Consider the following 20,632-nt stretch of genomic DNA (forward strand, 5'->3'; position numbering starts at 1 on the left):
AATAAATAAATTATTCCAAAGGTATGTTATCAGGTACGTTATTACAGATGCGGAAAGAAAAAAAATAAGCCCTGGCCGGTTGGCTCAGCGGTAGAGCGTCGGCCTAGCGTGCGGAGGACCCGGGTTCGATTCCCGGCCAGGGCACATAGGAGAAGCGCTCATTTGCTTCTCCACCCCTCCGCCACGCTTTCCTCTCTGTCTCTCTCTTCCCCTCCCGCAGCCAAGGCTCCATTGGAGCAAAGATGGCCCGGGCGCTGGGCATGGCTCTGTGGCCTCTGCCTCAGGCGCTAGAGTGGCTCTGGTCGCAATATGGCGACGCCCAGGATGGGCAGAGCACCCCCCCCTGGGGGGCAGAGCACCGCCCCTGGTGGGCGTGCCGGGTGGATCCCGGTCGGGCGCATGCGGGAGTCTGTCTGTCTCTCCCTGTTTCCAGCTTCAGAAAAATGAAAAAAAAAAAAAGAAAAAAAAAAAAAAAGAAAAAAAATAAAAGACAAACTCAGTTAAGGTAAAGATTGACCTTTGTTAGGAAAAAATACTGACCTAGGACATGACTACCTGCCATGAACTGCCTTTACTTAGAAAGTTTTTTTTTTTTTTTTTTTACAGAGACAGAGAGAGAGTCAGAGAGAGGGATAGACAGACAGGAACGGAGAGATGAGAAGCATCAATCATTAGTTCTTCATTGCACATTGTGGCACCTTAATTGTTCATTGATTGCTTTCTCATATGTGCTTTGACTGTGGGCCTTCAGCAGACCGAGTAACCCCTTGCTCGAGCCAGCGACCTTGGGTCCAAGCTGGTGAGCCTTTGCTCAAACCAGATGAGCCTGCGCTCAAGCTGGTGACCTTGGGGTCTCGAACCTGGGTCCTTGGCATCCCAGTCTGATGCTCTATCCACTGCGCCACCGCCTGGTCGGGCTACTTAGAAAGTTTTAATTTCAATCCATCTTATGTGGTTATTTTAGTTTTCTGAGTTTGTAAGGCCGCCATGTAGGCCTTCCCTGAGCTTGTCAGGTTAGTATGTGGCCCTTTCTTTGTCCACACCTCCCTGGAAAGCCTGTCTTGCCCTCTTCCACTCCCCAGATAGATCCTTGCTCTGCTCAATCCTGCTCCCACCCCAGGCAGGAGGGTCTGAGTCCTCCTCTGCTTCCAAGGACAGACCTTCTAGGACCACTTTATCAAGGGTGGCCAGACTTAGCAAATAAAAATACCGGGAACCTAGTTAAATTTGAATATCAGATTTTTAAAAATCAGTATTATTTTAGTATAAGTATATCCCACACAGTATCTGGGATATACTTACACTAAAAATATTACCTGTTCTCTATCTGAAATTCAAATTTAACTGGGTACCCTGTATTTCATCTGGCATCTCTGACCCAGTTTAAAGTGGCCTGGTGCCATCCCCCTTTGTAATAGTCCTCACTGCACACTGGCCACTCTCTGACCTTGTGTGAGGTCAAGGACATACCGCTTTACCTGGGCTCCTGCTGTGTGCCTGTCTACACACAAAAGCTTCCTCTGTTAGTAACAAGTTTAGATACTTGTCTCCCGATATAAAAGAATTTAGACCAGGGACACAGATAAAAGCAAAGGCAGATTTATTCAGGCTCTGCAGAGGCAAATAACACTGAGACAAGGGTCCCAGGTTCTGCGTGCCCAAATGTGGGGCTTCGGAACACAAAAGTTGATGGGGTTAACCAATCAGGGTGAAGGTTGGCTGACTTTTTTCCTTTTTAGGAACCCTGAGGTCCCACTGAAGTCTGGTGTGCATCAGTAAAGCAAGGTATCCTGGAAGTGTGCAAGACTTATTATGGGATGCATCAGGATGGGACTTCCCAACCAGGTATTGAGTTTGTCTCTGAGGTTTGCAGCTTGGCTTTAGATCTGAAAAACAAACTTAAAAGAAGTTAAAAAAAAAAAGGTTAGTTCCTGGACCATTGTTTTATAGCTACCTATTGATAAATGCCACATTTCTGGCAAGGCTTGACTTGATGGAGTAATTTTGGGGAACATTTTATTCTACCTCTGTCACTTCTATTTATGTGTGGGTGATCCTTACTTACTCACTTTCCCATACCCATATCCAGTGCCTGACCCTCTCTGAGGTAGATCTGGACTTCTTCCTCCAATAGAGGGCAAGGCAAGCAAGCTTCTTCTCCAGCCTATCTCTCCAACTTTATTGTGGGCAGTAAACAGGCCTCCCCTTGTTGGAGATGACCAAGAAAGAGGGCAGAGAAATTCTTCTTTCTTTGTTCCAGCTATTCTTGCAGGAAAAGGAAAAACCAAAGTTCTCTTGGAAGTCCTCAGGCCTGGCCTCTACTAACACCTTGGGCCTCCACACCCTCCATGTCTCCTACGCCTTTGGCTACACCCTCACTGGCACTGTTTCCTGCCTCCAAGCCTTTGCTTGGGCTGTGCCTGCCACAATGCATGCCTTTCCCAGGTTATTGCCTGGCTCCTTCCTTAGCTGCACTGGCCACCTCCTGACAGAGGCTTCTCCTAGCCATCCTGTCTCAAGCCAGCCTCACACAGGATACCAGCCACTGTTCCATCACAGAGTATTGGCTTTGGTTTGTTTGCTTCCTACTTTTTTTTTTTTATAAAACCTTTCAAACTCACAGACACAGGGAGAGAAGAAGGCATGAGGTTTTTATTCTTTTCATACCCATTCATCCTAAAATGTTTCAACCTAACTGTGTGTATTTTTCTGAAAGGGTGGAGCCTTGAAATCCAGCCCTTCTCTAGGTCATGACTGTGGGGAGGGGTGGAGTGTGGATTTTATTCTCTGGGCACTAGGGAGACCTGGAGGGATGTGAGAAAGGGAAGGCCATCATCTAATATGTGTTATAGGGAGAGGTCTTGGCTGCTGAGGAGAAAGAGGCCTGGAGGGTCAGGAGTGGACTTGGGTAAGGAACAGGATGGTGCAGTAAGCTGAGTGGTGGTGGCTCCAGAACCTGTGAATGGGGCCTTGTTCGGAAAAATGGCCTTTGCAGGTAAAATCAAGTTAAGGGTCTTGCTTGACCAGGTGGTGGCGCAGTGGATAGAGCATTGGACTGGGATGCAGAGGACCCAGGTTCGAGACCCCAAAGTCGCCAGCTTGAGCGCGGGCTCATCTGGTTTGAGCAAAAGCCCACCAGCTTGAACCCAAGGTCGCTGGCTCGAGCAAGGGGTTACTCGGTCTGCTGAAGGCCCACAGTCAAGGCACATATGAGAAAGCAATCAATGAACAACTAAAGTTTTGCAACACGCAATGAAAAACTAATGATTGATGCTTCTCATCTCTCTCTATTCCTGTCTGTCTGTCCCTGTCTATCCCTCTCTCTCTAAAAAAAAAAAAAAAAAAAAAAAAAAAAAATCAAGCTAAGGGTCTTGAGATGAGATCATCCTGGATTAAGGTGGATCATAAATCCAATGTCTGGTGTCCTTATAAGAGACAAAAGATGAGACATAGACACGAAGGATAAGCCACCTGAAGGCAAAGGCTGGAGTGAGGACTCCACAAGCCCACGAACCTGGGAGCCAGCAGAAACCCGAAGATGCTGGAGCCTGGGGAGGGAGAGTAGCCCTACTGACACCGTGATTTCTAATGTGAAGCTCCAGGAAGGTGGGGGGTACATTTCTGTTGCTCTGAACCAGCTGGTTTGTGGTGCTTGTTCTGTCTACTGAGGGACAGTCACTCAGTGGCATTGTTGCACTACCCTCCATATTTGTCCAGTTGAAAACATCAGAAACCAGAATAAGATCCACTCAGCCATGGACACTTGCATGGTTGTTCCTTTTCAACACCTTCAGAAACCAGCTGGGAGGTGCTCTGAGTCTCCAAGCAGGACAGGGCACCAGGACACAGGGACCTTCCTCAGCACCTTCCCTCCACACCAGCCTACCAGTCCAGAAGGGAGCTGCAGCATCTTATTTGAGCTGGTGGCTTGCTCTGTCCCTTTAAGTCACCTCAGGCCTCCTGCTCACCTAAGGGTGGAGTAGGGAGGAACCCAGCTGGGCCAGGAAGGAACAGCTGCAAAGGCAAGATAAGATTTCTCCCTTAGGGTGGATCCTGCTCAGCAAACACAGGCCTGGTCTCCAGTGATCTTTGTCCAATTGGAGCCATACCAAGACCCTGCTGAGTGGACGGGGACCTCTGACATCTGGGGTAGGCCAGCAAGAAAAGTTGGACTCCCTCTCCTTTAACCCAGTATCATTTTAGGAAAATAAAGAACAATAAAAACCAAAGGTTCAGGAGCCATGTGCTGGTTGGGTGACGAGAGTGGTGATGACAGTGAGTCTGTAGAAGCTTAAATGCAGGAAACCAGCAGTCAGAGAGGAAGGACCAAGATATCCAAAAGGTAGAGAAACAGCCCAAGTGTCCATCAATGGATGAATGGCTACATACAATATATCCAGCCACACAGTGGAATATTACTCAGCCATGAAAAGGAATGAGGTACTGACACTCACCATCACCACAGCATGTTTGGACCTTGAAAACATGATGCCCTGGCCTGACCAGGCAGTGGCAGTGGATAGATAGACTGTTGGACTGGGATGCTGAGGACCCAGCTTTGAGACCTTGAGGTCGCCAGCTTGAGCATGGATTCATCTGGTTTGAGCAAAGCTCACCAGCTTGAGCCCAAATTGCTGGCTCGAGCAAGGGATTACTCAGTCTGCTGTAGCTCCCCAGTCAAGGCACATATGAGAAAGCAATCAATGAACAACTAAGGTGCTGCAACAAAGAATTGATGCTTTTCATCTCTCTCCCTTCCTGTCTGTCTGTTCCTATCTGTCCCTCTCTCTGTCTCTGGCACAAAAAAAAAGAAAAAGAAAAAGAAAGAAAGAAAGAAAGGGAAAGAAAGAAAGAAAGAAAGGGAAAGAAAGAAAGAAAGAAAACACGATGGTCTGACCTATAATGGCACAATGGATAAAGTATAGATCTGGAATGCTGAAATCACCAGTTCAAAACCCTAGGCTTGCCCAGTGAAGGGCACATGTGGGAGTTGATGCTTCCTGCTCCTCCCCACCTTCTTTCTCTCTCTCCCTCTCTCTCTCTCCCCTCCCTCTAAAGAATGAATTTTTAAAAATCTTAAAAACATGTTCAGTGAGAAGCCTGACACAAAGAGCCAAACAATGTATGATTCCATTTATGAGAAATCTCCAGAACAGGCAAATCCAGAGACAGGAAGTAGATCTGAGGTTGTCAGGGGGCTGTGGAGTGATTGCTGATGGGGATGGGACTTCCTTTGGGTGATGGAACATTCTGGAATTAAATAAAGGTGGTGGTTGCATAGTATTGTGAATGTACTAAATACCATTGAATTATACAATTTAAAGGGGTGACTAGTATTGTTGGGGCCCTGGGCAGGCCACCCCAAGATGTTCCACAATGGCATAATATTTTGAATTCAAGTTACTTAAAAAACTGCCTGTGCAGCCTGACCAGGCGATGGCACAGTGGATAGAGCATTGGATTGGGATGTGGAGGACCCAGGTTTGAGACTCTGAGGTCGCCAGCTTGAGCACGGGCTTATCTGGTTTGAGCAAAGCTCACCAGCTTGGACCCAAGGTCGCTGGCTCGAGCAAAGGGTTACTCGGTGTGCTGAAGGTCCACAGTCAAGGCACATATGAGAAAGCAATCAATGAACAACTAAGGTGTCACAATGAAAAACTGATGATTGATGCTTCTCATCTCTCTCCGTTCCTGTCTATCTGTTTCTATCTATAACTCTTTCTGACTCTCTGTCTCTGTAAAAAAAAAAAAAAAAAAAAAAAAAAAGGCCCTGGCCGTTGGCTCAGCGGTAGAGCGTCAGCCTGGCGTGCGGGGGACCCGGGTTCGATTCCGGGCCAGGGCACATAGGAGAAGCGCCTATTTGCTTCTTCACCCCCCCCTCCTTCCTCTCTGTCTCTCTCTTCCCCTCCCGCAGCCAAGGCTCCATTGGAGCAAAGATGGCCCGGGTGCTGGGGATGGCTCCTTGGCCTCTGCCCCAGGCGCTAGAGTGGCTCTGGTTGCGGCAAAGCGACGCCCCGGAGGGGCAGAGCATCGCCCCCTGGTAGGCAGAGTGTCGCCCCTGGTGGGCGTGCCGAGTGGATCCCGGTCGGGCACATGCGGGAGTCTGTCTGACTGTCTCTCCCCATTTCCAACTTCAGAAAAATACAAAAAATACAAAAAAAAAACACCCCACAAAAAACCAACAAAATAAACAAACAAAAAAACACCTGCCTGTGCAAGAAGAAAACCCTGACATCTCTGTCCTCTTAAATTTAGTAAAAACTCTCTCCTTATCATTAGAGCTACAAGTCCAGAAGCACAGAGCTTCTATAAACACCTTGCTGACTTCCACCAAGCTCACTGCTCAGATTCCTTTCCAGTGAGCACTAACTTTCTTAGTCCTGTTGATTTCTCACAAATGAACTGTTCCTTTGTCTAGAAACAAAAACAGCCTGATTCGATCAGATTTTTAGATTCATCTTATAATCTGAGTATCATATGGTGATTCTTCCATGCACCTGTATTGAATTTGTGTTTCTTCTGTTGATCCAATCTTGTGAAGATTTTATTATTTTATTACTTTTTCAGCCATAAGCACTAAAGAAGAGTAGAGCGGGAAATACTTCTCATCCTCAACAGTTTGCTTAAAAAACTGCCTGTGCAGCCTGACCAGGCGGTGGCACAGTGGATAGAGCATTGGACTGGAATGTGGAGGACCCAGGTTTGAGACTCTGAGGTCGCCAGCTTGAGCACGGGCTCATCTGATTTGAGCAAAGCTCACCAGCTTGGACCCAAGGTCGCTGGCTCGAGCAAGGGGTTACTCGATCTGCTGAAGGCCCACGGTCAAGGCACATATGAGAAAGCAATCATTGAACAACTAAGGTGTCACTAAGAGAGAGAGACAGACAGACAGGACGGGTGAGAGATGAGAAGCATCAATTCTTTGTTGTGGCACCTTAGTTGTTCATTGATTGCTTTCTCACATGTGCCTTGACCAAGGGGCTCCAGCTGAGCCAGTGACCCCTTGCTCAAGCCAACGACCTTTGGGCTCAAGCCAGCGACCATGGGTCATGTCTATGATCCCACACTCAAGCCAGAAACCCCATGCTCAAGCCGGTGAGCCTGCGCTCAAGGCGGATGAGCCCATGTAAGCCAGCGACCTTGGGGTTTTGAACCTGGGTCCTCAGCATCCCTGGTCGATATTCTATGCACTGCGGCACCACCTGGTAAGGCTTAAAAGATTTCTTGCCTGACCAGGTGGTGGTGCAGTGGATAGAGCGTCGGACTGGGATGCGGAAGGACCCAGGTTCGAGACCCCGAGGTCGCCAGCTTGAGAGCGGGCTCACCTGGCTTGAGCAAAGAGCTCACCAGCTTAGACCCAAGGTCCCTGGCTCCAGCAGGGGGTTACTTGGTCTGCTGAAGGCCCGCGGTCAAGGCACATGTGAGAAAGCAATCAATGAACAACTAAGAAGTCGCAACGCGCAACAAGAAACTGATGATTGATGCTTCTCATCTCTCTCCATTCCTGTCTGTCTGTCCCTGTCTATCTCTGCCTCTGTAAAAAAAAAAAAAGATTTCTTAAAAGTACAGGGGAAATCAAAATGTGGGTGGGATTCCCAATGACGTTTAGTGAAGTCCTCATGGGGAGATGGGGCAGGGCTTATTTCTGGGACAAGAGGCAAATAAAATAATGTAGGGATAAAGGGCCAGAACTTACTGTCTCTCTCTCTTTTTTTTTTTAAATTATTATTTATTTATTCATTTTAGAGATGAGAGAGAGAGAGAGAGAAGAGGGGGAGGAGCAGGAAGCATCAACTCTCATATGTGCCTTGACCAGGCAAGCCCAGGGTTTTGAACCAGCGACCTCAGCGTTCCAGGTCGATGCTTGATCCACTGCGCCACCACCAGTCAGGCTTTCTCTCTTTTTTTAATTTTTAAAATTTATTTATTGATCTTAGAGAGAGAAAGGTGAGAAAGAGAAATGTACACATGGGGAAAGGGGTGTGAGTGCATCAGAACTCCGTGCTTTCTTCGTCACTTTTCTGTAAATCCAAAACAGTTCTAAAAAATAAAGTCTGAAAGAGAGAGAGAGAGAGAGAGAGAGAGCGCTAGAGAAAAGGGCCATTCAGCAATTTGCCAAAAAAAAAAAAGGAGAGAGAATCTGCATCTTCTCTCGTGCCCATCCTTGTCCTCACAACATATCTGTCTTTCTCACTCTTGCTCCACAATAGATAAAGAATGAAAGAGCTTCCTGACCGGTGGTGGCACAGTGGGTACAGCATTGACCTGGGACACTGAGTTTCCAGGCTCAGAACCCGAAGGTCGCTGGCTTGAGTGTGGGATCATCGAAATGACCCCATGGGCGCTGGCTTGAGCCCAAAGGTTGCTGGCTTGAAGCCCAAGGTTGCTGACTTGAGCAAGGGGTCACTGGTTCTGCTTGAGCTCCCACAGTCAAGGCACATATGAGAAGCCATCAATGAACAACTAAAATCACTCAACTATGAGTTGGTGCTTCTCATCTCTTTCCCTTTCTGTCTGTCTCTCTCTCCCTCCACCCTCTCAAATAAAATAAAATAAAATAAAAAAGAATGAAAGAACCTCCTGATGTTTCTGACACTTTGCAGAAGGCCTGAAACTTAGCAAGTGCTGAGTAAATATGATTGCTGTTCCGTGATCAGAGGAAAAATAAGCACCAGCCTTTGCAGCAAAACCCACGTCTATGCCGGTAGACACACCACAGAGTCACCCAACCCGTGTGAGGTGACGGACAGGAGGAAAGGAGGTGACAGCTCAGGCTCCTGGTACATGCCTTGGGTGTGGGGCAGGCCTGTTACTGTGACAGCTAGGCCCAACCAAGCGGATATAGCATTTCCTTTTGCATAAAAACCTGTTAAAATGTTGTAGAGAACTTCTTGGATGAAGACATAAGACTGGCAACAGTTGCCTCCTGGGGAAAATGGGCAACATGGGGAACTGTCGTCCTCCAGGGTGATCTTTTGTCCCTTAAACTTTTATCCATGTGCAGTATTTATTTATTTAATTTTTTTATTTTTTTTATTTTTTAGATTTTATTTATTCATTATAGAGAGGAGAGAGAGAGAGAGAGAAGGGGGGAGGAGCAGGAAGCATCAACTCCCATATGCGCCTTGACCAGGCAAGCCCAGGGTTTTGAACCAGCAACCTCAGTGTTTCCAGGTTAACGCTTTATCCACTGCGCCACCACAGGTCAGGCCATGTGCAGTATTTAAAAACTACATTTGCCCTGGCGGTTGGCTCAGCGGTAGAGCATCGGCCTGGAGTGCAGGAGTCCCGGGTTCGATTCCCGGCCAGGGCACACAGGAGAGGCGCCCATCTGCTTCTCCCCCCCCCCTCCTTCCTCTCTGTCTCTCTCTTCCCCTCTCGCAGCCGAGGCTCCATTGGAGCAAAGATGGCTCGGGCGCTGGGGGTGGCTCTGTGGCCTCTGCCTCAGGCGCTAGAATGACTCTGGTCGCGGCAGAGCGATGCCCCAGATGGGCAGAGCATTGCCCCCTGGTGGGCATGCCAGGTGGATCCTGGTCGGGCCCATGCGGGAGTCTGTCTGACTGCCTCCCCGTTTCCAGCTTCGGAAAAATGAAAAAAAAAGAAAAGAGTTAAATAAAAACTACATTTAAGGCAAGACTATGAGGGGCAGTGAAATCTTTTTGGGTGACTATGAACATCTCTGCTGGGGTTTGGATTACTAGTGTCTGTCAGCTTTTGTCAAAGGAGCAAGTCATCCACTTATATTCATTCGTTTCATTATATGTGTCTGTGTGTGTCTGTGAGAGAGAGAGATTGAGAGTGAGAAGCAGGGACAGAGGGACAGATGGGGAGGAAGAACTCGAACTCCTGCTAAAGTGTTTGGGAGCCCGTGCTGTGAAATGCGTCAACAGCTAAGCCGGAGGGAGAGATGAACAGAGGGACGGTAGGTGCCGAAGCACCTAAATGCACACTGTGCTGTTATTCCAACTCTGTGGTGGGTTTCAGAATTAAGATTTTTGTATTTAGTGATTTTTTTAGAGAGAGAGAGACATCGATTTGTTCCATTTATTTATGCATTCATTGGTTGATTCCTGTATGTGCCCTGACCCTGGATCAAACCTGCAATCTTGCTGTATCAGAAAGATGCTCTAGCCTGACCAGGCGGGGGCGCAGTGGATAGAGCATTGGACTGGGATGTGGAGGACTGAGGTTCGAGACCCCAAGGTCGCTAGCTTGATTGTGGGCTCATTGGTTTGAGCAAGGCTCACCAGCTTCAGCTCAATGTCGCTGGCTCGAGCAAGGGGTCACTCGGTCTGCTGTAGCCCTCAGGTTAAGGCACATATGAGAAATCAATCAATGAACAACTAAAAAAAAAAAAACTGCAACAAAAAAAAAGAAAGATGCTGCCTGACCTGTGTTGGCGCAGTGGATAAAGCGTGGACCTGGAATGCTGAGGTCTCCGGTTCAAAACCCTGGGCTTGCCTGGTCAAGGCACATATAGAAGTTGATGCTTCCTGCTCCTCCCTCCCCCTTCTCTCTCTCTCTCTCTCTCTCTCTCTCTCTCTTTCTCCCCCTCTCTAAAAATTAATAAAAGTAAAAAAAAAAAAAAAAAAAAAAAAAGAAAGATGCTCTAACCAATTGAGCTCAGAGTTATTATAATACAAAGATTCTTCTGGAAAACAGCAGCGCCTCAAACAGTTACAGGCATTGCATGGCCAAGCAACCTCACTCCTTGATGCCCACCCAAGAGAAATGAAATGTGTGTCCACACAAATACTAGTGCATGCGTGTCCATGCAGTGAATTCACAAAAGCCAGATGTTGGACCCAACTCAATGTCCATCAAGGAATGAATGTATCCATCCACACACTAGAATATTACTCCGCCACGAAAAGGAGTGAGGCACTGGCACTCACTACAACGTGGATGATTCTTGATGCTCAGTGGGAAAGGCCAGACACAAAAGGCCACACAGTGTGTGATTCCATTTATGTGAAATGTCCAGAACAGGCACATCCACAGGGACAGAGAGTGGACTCGTGGTTGTCAGGGGCTGGAGGTGATTGTTGATGGGGACAGGGCTGTTTTGGGGGTGATGGGATGTTCTAGAATTAGATAGAGGTGATAGTTCTGTAACCTTGTGTAAAAACCACAAACTTATATACTTTAAGTGGATGAATTGTAAGGCATGTAAATTATATATCAACACTGTAAAGATATTACCAAAAAAAAATAAAAGGAAGAAGATTCTGGGATATTTTTGTTCAATGACCTCCACCCCACTCCCCAGCACGCAGACATTCCCTGCTAGCCAAACCCTGGCTTTGGCTCCCAGCACTTGCCAATGCCATCTCTTGCCATCTTCTGGGCCTCAGCATGGAGCCCCTCTGGGAGAAGCTGGCCCTCGTCTCTTGCTGTGGTTTTACCAGAAGACTCAAAAGTGCAAACTCTGTTTAATAAGTAGGGAAACTGAGGCTTGCTCAAGGCCTCACAGCCAGTATGGCAGAAATAGGGTCAGAATCCAAACAAGACTCCTATAATTTTTTTTTTTTTTTACAATTTATTGGTCCTCTGAGCTGTAGCAGTTCCTTCCCTGACCCTCTCCATAATCCTGCATGGAAGGGTCCCATGAGCAAGAAAGTCATGGTCACCCCTGGAACATTAGGCCTGAGGTGAGGCTGGCCAGCGGCTGATGATCTTCTTGATCCAGGACTCGTAGGGGGCCGTAGCGGTGGCCACCGGGGGCTTGAAGATGTCAGTGCAGGCTATGGAACTGAAGGAAATGATTCCAGCTACCCAGCCTTTGCTGCACACGACTGGTCCGCCTGAGTCCCCCTGCCAGAACCCACAGGGCACAGGTTACCCTCCGTGCCTGCTGGAGAGAGTCTGCTTATCCCTGGGGGCAGGGGGATGATTCCAGGGTAGAGATGTGACCCCCCCGCCATGGCTGTATACCCTGGTCCCACATCTCTTTACTCTTTCCCTATTTTTCATTCCCCTCTTTCTTCCTTCCTGCTATTTTAACACTCTATGCTTCTTCCCACTCAGGACCTTTGCACATTTCGTGAACATCTTTGGTTCTAGAGTTCTACCACTTTCTGAGTATGTGACTGTGGGCAAGTTACTTAACTTCTCTGTGCCTCAGTTCCTGTATCCAAGAAATGGACTAATGCTAGTTGTTGATAGGGACAGGATCCCCCAGAGAATGGACAGAGTTGAAACCCAGGGACCCCAGAATTGGGGCTTGCCAGGTCACCCTTGGCTGCAGACTGATGCCCTCCCCTCAGGCCAGCCTGCCCCAGCCTCCCGATGCTGCCCCTTCACCTTGCAGGGGGCCTGGTTCTTGGACTCAGACTTCAGGCAGATCATGGAGGGGGTGATGTCACCATTCCAGAAGCGACTGTTGTTGCACATCCTGGCATCCAGCACACGCATGTCCAGCTCCCTCAGTGCTCCTGCCAGCTGTCTGTGCTGGGTCAGTCCCCAGCCAGCCACTCTGCACCTTACTCCTGCTGCCACTACCTGGCGCCTCAGAGGCAAGGCCACAGGCCGAATAGTCTTGCTGCGTTTCACCTTCCCGTCCAACTACAGGTGACAGGAAGCGACAGGTGAGTGAGGGACAGTAGGGGAGGGGCAGTGGGAAAGGGGGGGTGTCTAGGTGCAGTTATCACTCCTCTCACCCTCCCCAGCACCTTAAGCAGAGCAAGGTCATTCTCCAGACTGGGGGCAAGTTTGTACTCAGGGTGCAGGACTGCTTCCTTGACTCGGAAGGTGAGGCCAGGGTCTCTGAGCTTGTGAAGTCCCAGTACCAGTCTCAGCAGTTGGGTCCTGTAGGGAGCAGAGTCATGGTATGGACTGCCATTCTGCAGCCTGGGAATACACACCCTTAGCCCTTCCCCCAGGGCCCATCTAGGCTGAGTTCAAGGCAAATGTGTACTCACTGGCCCCACCTCCATTCCCTTATCTGACCTCTCTGATTGGTCCTTCCTTTGCTCCTTCTCAACTGCCCCTCTGCTCCTCCTCCAGGAAGCTGTCCCTACTCCCACCCCTGGCCCAGGCTCCAGTTCATTCCTGGCCAGAGGCAGGGCTGTGTGTTTCCAAAAATGATGACCCCCCCCCCCCAGCCTGGGGCTCCCCTCAGCAGGAGCTCCAGCCTCATCCAGTGCGTATGGTATGCCTCAACCACAGTGAGTTGTTCTGAGGCTGGCATGTGACTAAGGCTGAGCTCATCATAACTTTGCCCAAACTGTAGAGAAACAAACTTATTCCCAGGATCTAAGGGGGTCTGTCCTTGCCACCATGTGAGGAACTTCCTGATAATGTGGCCAAGGGACAGGACAGAAGAGTTGGGAGACAAGCAGGCTCCTGACTAGCTCATGTAAGCACCTGGATCAAGCTGTGCCTGAAGCCTTCTGTCCTCCCAGAACTTTCAGTTATGTGAGCCAACAGATCCCCTTTGGTTACTTTGACCAGTTCGACCTGGGGCCTTTATTACTGGCTACTCCAGAGGTAGGGCAGCTCCAAGATTGATTTATTTGGTGGCTTCCTGAGTTGGTTCTGCCATTCTCACAGACAAGTTCTATTGCTCATTTCTGGGTATCACAAGAGGCCCTACTCTGACCAGTTGGAAGGCACTTTGTTGTAGCAAATAAAGCTTCCCTAGGAATCCCATAGCCTAATGTCACTTATGCATGCCTAAGGTTGATATTATGTACACACACTGCAGCAATCACAGGAGAGGGAAAGAGGACACCTCTAAGACCTTACAATTGGCCTAAATCTGTCAGGTCTCAGCCCATGGTGAGAATGGGGAACCATGAGATAGATTTTGGGATGCTTGGGGCAACAGAGGGGGTGGGCAGGTCAGGGTCACTCACGGCTTGGCCACGCAGTGGGCAGCTGTCAATACCCACTGCGGGTGCACAAGAACACCCCCACACAGATGGGCACCAGCTTTCTGCAGTGAGACCATGTACGGATAAGTGTGGGGGGCAGCCTCATGACCCCCAATGATGTGGGTTTCAAGTGAGTCACCTCCTGGAAAGAGGAACAGAGAGTCAGGTTAAGGCTGGGTGCCCCATCCCCACAATGACACTTGCACTTTAGCCCTGGGGAGCCTGAACCCTAACACAGTTCCCTCTGATCCCTCAGACAGGTTGCCTCATTCACTGGGTTGTGGTTTCCTGCTGTGCAACCCAGAGTTTCATACAGATATATGTAAGGACCTGCCTCCTGGGGGCTGACAGGAGGTAAACACCCTGCATCTGCACTGCATTCTGTGTTGTTCTGTGAATCCAGCTCCAGGGTGAGGTATGGGGAGCACAGGGTGTCCTCAGAGTGCCAGTCTTGCCTTAAGACAACTACAAGAAGAAATAAGTGATTTTAGCCTGGAAAAATCTGGTGAATGTCAGCTTCACCAAGCGATCAAGGTAATGGCACCAGGAAGCAGGCATGGTTCCTGCAGAAAATGCACACTTGAACACAACCTCAGGGACACAGCACGCAGACTCACAGGCATCACAAATACCAGTGTCACAAGGCAATACCAGTGTCACAAGGCCCAGGGGAAACTGCCCATAGTGGAGGAGGAGAGCAGGTGTACTCTGCTGGGTTTGTTTCCATGAAGGGTGGTACAGAAACTTTTTTTTTTTTTGACAGAGACAGAGAGAGAGTCAGAGGGATAGACAGGAAGGGAGAGAGATGAGAAGCATCAATTTTTTGTTGTGGCACTTTAGTTGTTCATTGATTGCTTTTTCATATATGCCTTGACTGTGGGGCTACAGCAGATCGAGTGACTCCTTGCTCAAGCCAGCGACATTGGGTTCAAGCTGGTGAGCTTTGTTCAAAGCAGATGAACTTGCGCTCAAGCTGGTGACCTCAGGGTCTTGAACCTGGGTCTTCTGCATCCCAGTCTGACGCTCTATCCACTGCGCCACCACCTGGTCAGGTCAGAAACTTTTCAATAAGATCTGTATACAGTGTGTCCGTAAAGTCATGGTGCACTTTTGACCAGTCACAGGAAAGCAACAAAAGACGATAGAAATGTGAAGTCTGCACCAAATAAAAGGAAAACTCTCCCAGTTTCATACCTATTCAGTGCAGTTCAATGTGGGCTCACGCACAAATTTTTTAGGGCTCCTTAGGTAGCTATCCCGTATAGCCTCTACAGACTTGTCACTGACTGAGGGCCTACCAGAACGGGTTTCTCCACCAAACTGCCTGTTTCCTTCAACGGCTTATCCCACCGAGTAATGTTATTCCTATGTGGTGGCACTTCATTATAAACACGCTGATATTCATGTTGCACTTTGGTAACAAATTCGAATTTAGCGAGCCACAGAACACACTGAACTTTCCTCTGTACCGTCTACATCAGGGGTCCCCAAACATTTTACACAGGGGGCCAGTTCACTGTCACTCAGACCGTTGGAGGGCCGGACTATAAAAAAAAACTATGAACAAATCCCTATGCACACTGCACATATCTTATTTTAAAGTAAAAAACAAAACGGGAACAAATACAATATTTAAAATAAAGAACAAGTAAATTTAAATCAACAAACTGACCAGTATTTCAATGGGAACTATGCTCCTCTCACTGACCACCAATGAAAGAGGTGCCCCTTCCAGAAGTGCTGCGAGGGCCAGATAAATGGCCTCAGGGGGCCGCATTTGGCCCGCAGGCCGTAGTTTGGAGACCCCTGGTCTACATCTTGACTGGCATGGCCGTGGGCTGCTCCGCTGTATACACGGTGTTACGTCATCATCTGCACATGTGCACATGCTGCCACATCATCCTACAGAAACTGGGAGGGTTTTCCTTTTATTTGGTGCAGATTTTACATTTCTATCGCCTTTTGTTGCTTTCCTGTGACCTGTCAAAAGTGCACCATGACTTTACGGACACACTGTATAAGCCAGTGGCTCTCAAAGTGTGTGCCAGGGCGCACTGGTGCACCCTAGAAGATTTCCAGGTGCACCCTATGGTATTCCAGAGAAATATGTGCCTGTTGGGGACCAGAAAACCAACAGGGTTTTTGGAGTTTAGATTTTTAGGGGACAGAGGTGTGGGGAATTGGCTGTAAACTGACAGCCTGCCCAACCACCCAACTCACTTGCCTGATTAGGTTGCGAAAGGCTGTTAAGCTGTGGTGCTGGATTGTTTACACTACCCTCCCATGTTCCCTGGAAAGACTGGAGGCAAGTTTCTTCTATACTTTGTTTGATGTAAAGTTAAGATGATATGTATGGTGGGGGTTTTGGATTGATGATTAAACATAAGAAATTGTCTCTTGAAGCCTTTTGGATTTCTATAAAAGAAGAATATGTGGCAATATCTAAAAAAGCTTTTTTCTTTCTTTTTTTTTTTTTTTTTGTATTTTTCTGAAGTTGGAAATGGGGAGGCAGTCAGATAGACTCCTGCATGCGCCCGACCACCGGGATCCACCGGGCATGCCCACCAGGGGGTGATGCTCCGCCCATCTGGGGTGTCGCTCTGTTGCAACCAGAGCCATCCTCAGTGCCCAGGCCAACTTTGCTCCAATGGAGCCTTGGCTGCTGGAGGGGAAGAGGGAGACAGAGAGGAAGGAGAGGGGAAGGGGTGGAGAAGCAGATGGGCACTTCTCCTGTATGCCCTGGCCAGGAATCGAACCCAGGACTCCTACATGCCAGGCCGATGCTCTACCACTGAGCCAACCAGCCAGGGCTCTAAAAAAGCTTTGAACATTTTACTCAATTTTCAACATTCTATTTATGTGAATTAGGACTTTCTACCCACAACACAAGAGCGAAAAGAGAGGAATTCTTCAATGTATTGATGAGGAAATGAGAGTTTGCCTTTCAAATATATGCCCAAACATTGAAGAAATTGCTCATGTTTCTCATAAACACAAGAATGAAAAAACTTGGCCCTGCCAGTTGGCTCAGTAGTAGAGTGTCAGCCTGGCATGCAGGAGTCCCAGGTTCGATTCCCGGCCAGGGCACACAGGAGAAGCGCCCATCCGCTTCTCCACCCCTCCCCCTCTCCTTCCTCTCTGTTTCTCTCTTCCCCTCCCACAGCCAAGGCTCCATTGGAGCAAAGTTTGCCCGGGTGCTGAGGATGGCTCCGTGGCCTCTGACTCAGGCGCTAGAATGGCTCTGGTTTCAACAGAGCAATGCCCCAGAGGGGCAGAGCATCGCCCCCTGGTGGGCATGCCGGGTGGATCCCGGTCGGGCGCATGTGGGAGTCTGACTGCCTCCCCGTTTCCAACTTTAGAAAAAAAAAAAATGAAAAAACTTAAACTTAACACATTTGTGCCAGGACCTGCCAAATTTACTAAATCTTACTAAGAATGTATCTATATATATATAAAAAAATAACTTTTTTGTCATTTTTAAATTTTTTAACCCCCCTTTGTTATGAATTCTAAAAAGCATAACTAAAAAAATGTAACATAAAAATGTTTTTTGCCTGACCTGTGGTGGCGCAGTGGATAAAGCATCAACCTGGAAATGCTGAGGTCACCGGTTCGAAACCCTGGGCTTGCCTGGTCAAAGCACATATGGGAGTTGATGCTTCCAGCTCCTCCCCCCTTCTGTCTCTCCTCTCTCTCTCTCTGTCCCTCTCTTTGTCTCTCCCTCTCCTCTCTATAATGAATAAAAAAAAAAAATGTTTTTTAATATCAGAATAAATTTAATTTTGTCATATTTATTTTGTTTAATTACCATAAAAGCACGCTTGGACTTTATATTTTATTTCTTTAATATTTGACTTAATTATCATAACATATTTCTCAGAAATTTGTATATAGTGCACCTACAAGTATCTGTAGGATTTTAAATGCACCCCGACTTCAAAAAGTTTGAGAACCACTGATATAAGCTAAGAGGACTATATGGAATGCACTGTTGAGAATCTTGCTGCACTGTGTAGAGAATGTCCATGGCAGAAAACACGCCATGGCATTTAAGAGTGAGTGACAGTGAGCCTGAAACTTATTCTTTATTGGATCATAAAAATAACATATATTTTTATTTTTTATACACACACCCAGCAGGGGTGGTGGTGATAAGGCAACTATGGAAACATGTTTACAGTTGAGAAATCTAGGAGGAGAAGATGGGAGTTACCTGTAGGATTCTAGTGACTTTTTGGTAAGATCAGAATTAAGTAAAAAAAAAAAAAAAAAGGCCTGATCTGTGGTGGTGCAGTGGATAAAGCATCAACTTGGAAACGCTGAGGTTGCTGGTTCAAAACCCTGGGCTTGCCTGACCTGTGGTGGCACAGTGGATAAAGGGTCGATCTGGGAATGCTGAGGTCGCCGGTTCAAAACCCAGGGCTTGCCTGGTCGGGCACATGTGGGAGTTGATGCTTCCAGCTCCTCCCCCCTTCTCTCTCTCTGTCTTTCTCTCTCCTCTCTAAAAATGAATAAATAAATTAAAAAAACAACAACAACAAAAAAACCCTGGGCTTGCCTGGTCAAGGCACTTATGGGAGTTGATGCTTCCTGCTCCTCCCCCCTTCTCTCTCTCTCCCCTCTCTATAATGAATAAATAAAATCTAAAATAATAATAATAAGACCCTGTCTTGTTAGCTTAGTCAGTTTCATCTGGAAACAAGGTTGCAGGTTCAATTCCTGGTCAGAGCACACAGGGGAAGCCACCAAAAAAGTGCACAACTCAGTGGAACAACAAATGCTTCCTTTCCCCCTTCCTACTCTCTCCTTTCCTTTTTCTGTCTTTCTAAAAACCAATTAAAAGAAATTAAGCCTTGCCTTGGCTGGTTGGCTTAGTGAATAGAGTGTCAGCCTGGTGTGCAGATGTCCCAGGTTCAATCCCCAATCAAGGCACATAAGAGAAGCAACCATCTGCTTCTCTTCCCCTCCCTCCCTTGGGTGTCAGCCTTGGGCACTGAGGATAGCTTGGTTGATTTGAGCGTCGGACCAGATGGGGGTTGCCTGGTGGATCCTGGTCCAGGAGTATGTGGGAGCCTCTCTATCTCCCCTCTTCTCATTTAAAATAAATAAATAAATAAAAATTAAGCCCTGGCCAGATAGTTTGGTCGGTTGGAGCATCGTCCCAGAGCTTGGAGGTTGCTGGTTTGATTCTCCAGTCAGGGCACATGCAGAAGTAGCTCAATATTCCTGCCTCTCTCAAAAAAATAAAAAGTAAAATGTCTGCCCTGATGTGACCTGACCTCTACTTCAGAGCCCCTGCTCAGCTCTTGCCTCCTTTTTGAAGCAGCCGGCATTTCTTCCATTGGTCCCCTTTTGGGGAAAGCGGACTTGTTTCTAGTCTGTTTTGATAACCATCCATCAACACCCAGAAGACCAAAGCTTTGGATGCTTCCCCCCTGCTTCCTTCTCACTCACCTGCCCAGAGGGCCTCTATGGTCAGCAGCAGCAGTGGCAGCAGAGATAAGGGGGCCTCCATGGTGCTGGGGAACTCAGCCATGTGTGCTGCCTGGGCCCCCAGCACTTCTCACACCTCACTCACCCCTTCCTATGGGGGAGGTAATTTTCACAGCTTCACTCTCCACAGTACCCACACCACCCTGGCTGGTTTTATTTCACCCAGAAGCATTTCAGAAAAGTTTTTCTAAATGATACAGGCTCTCTGAAGAGAAAACCATATTACACATCACACTTAAAAAATTAACAAAAATTCCTCCTCATCATCTAATATCCCATCATGTTCAACTCCACCTCACACACTTTTCATGTGTGTGTGTTTGTGTGTAGTTTTTCCTAAGTTTTTTTTGTTTGTTTGTTTTTGTTGTGTATTTTTCTGAAGCTGGAAACGGGGAGAGACAGTCAGACTCCCGCATTCACCCAACTGGGATACACCCGGCACGCCCACCAGGGGCGATGCTCTGCCCACCAGGGGGCGATGCTCTGCCCCTCCAGGGCGTCGCTATGTTGCGACCAGAGCCACTCTAGTGCCTGAGGCAGAGGCCAGGAATTGAACCCGGGACATCTACACGCCGAGCTGACGCTCTATCCATTGAGAAAACTTACCAGAGCCAAAATCTTTAAAAAAAAAAGATGGTACAAACACTCGTGTGCTATGAGCCCTTGGGGTATGGCCACAATCTGAGGGTCCTCCTAGACAGGCTCTGCTGTGTGGAATGCTCTATTGACTAGTGATGTCTGACCTGGGCCACCATAATGGGGGCAGTTATGAAAGCTCCCTGGGGCTTCAGTCCTCCCTCCCTCACGTCTACTCAGCCCTCCCACCCACATGACCCAGACTGGCCAATCAGATCCATTACACCCACCCACCTTTTCAGGGAAGAATGGCCCTAAGTAGGCTCAGTGAGGACCATGGCCTGGGTTTCTTCTACTGGAACTTTTCAGAACCAGGCCTCAGTGGATTGGGAGTTGGAAGGATGTCAGCCTGGTGGTGGCCCCAAAGTGAGAGTGAGGCCCACACAGAGAAAGCTGAGGTTGGGGCTGTTAGTTTCCTTTTGCAGTTGTAGCACATTAACGAATTACTTCACATTCAGTGCCTGAAACCGCACAAACTTATTCTCTTAGTTCTGGAGGCTGGAAGTAGTAAGAGGGCCTCACTGGGTGAAACCACGGGTAGGCAGGGCTGATTCCCCTGCAGAGTCTGGGGGATAATTGTTTTCTGCCTTTTCCAACTTCTAAAGGCACAGACCTTGGATTAGGGAATG

General features: G+C 48.0%; 1 protein-coding gene across 1 annotated transcript; it reads right to left on the reverse strand.

The window, feature by feature from the left end:
* Window positions 1-11,551: 11,551 nt before the first annotated feature.
* On the reverse strand, window positions 11,552-19,391 carry GZMM (granzyme M). Its single transcript, XM_066278570.1, has 5 exons — window positions 19,329-19,391; window positions 13,857-14,016; window positions 12,672-12,807; window positions 12,304-12,564; window positions 11,552-11,814 (listed from the first exon to the last, which is right to left on the reverse strand). The coding sequence occupies exons 1-5, from the start codon at window positions 19,387-19,389 to the stop codon at window positions 11,641-11,643; spliced, it is 792 nt and encodes a 263-aa protein (XP_066134667.1). The 5' UTR covers window positions 19,390-19,391; the 3' UTR covers window positions 11,552-11,640.
* Window positions 19,392-20,632: the final 1,241 nt, after the last annotated feature.

This window comes from Saccopteryx bilineata, chromosome 1 (assembly GCF_036850765.1).
Source record: "Saccopteryx bilineata isolate mSacBil1 chromosome 1, mSacBil1_pri_phased_curated, whole genome shotgun sequence".
In the NCBI taxonomy this organism is placed as follows: domain Eukaryota; kingdom Metazoa; phylum Chordata; class Mammalia; order Chiroptera; family Emballonuridae; genus Saccopteryx; species Saccopteryx bilineata.

Coding starts and splice junctions, on each gene's coding strand:
- GZMM (XM_066278570.1), bottom strand. CDS start 19,389: ATGGAGGCCCCCTTATCTCTGCTGCCACTGCTGCTGCTGACCATAGAG. Junction 14,017..19,328: donor CATAGAGGCCCTCTGGGCAG/GTGAGTGAGAAG, acceptor TCCTCTTTCCAG/GAGGTGACTCACTTGAAACC. Junction 12,565..12,671: donor ATGACCTTGCTCTGCTTAAG/GTGCTGGGGAGG, acceptor TGTCACCTGTAG/TTGGACGGGAAGGTGAAACG.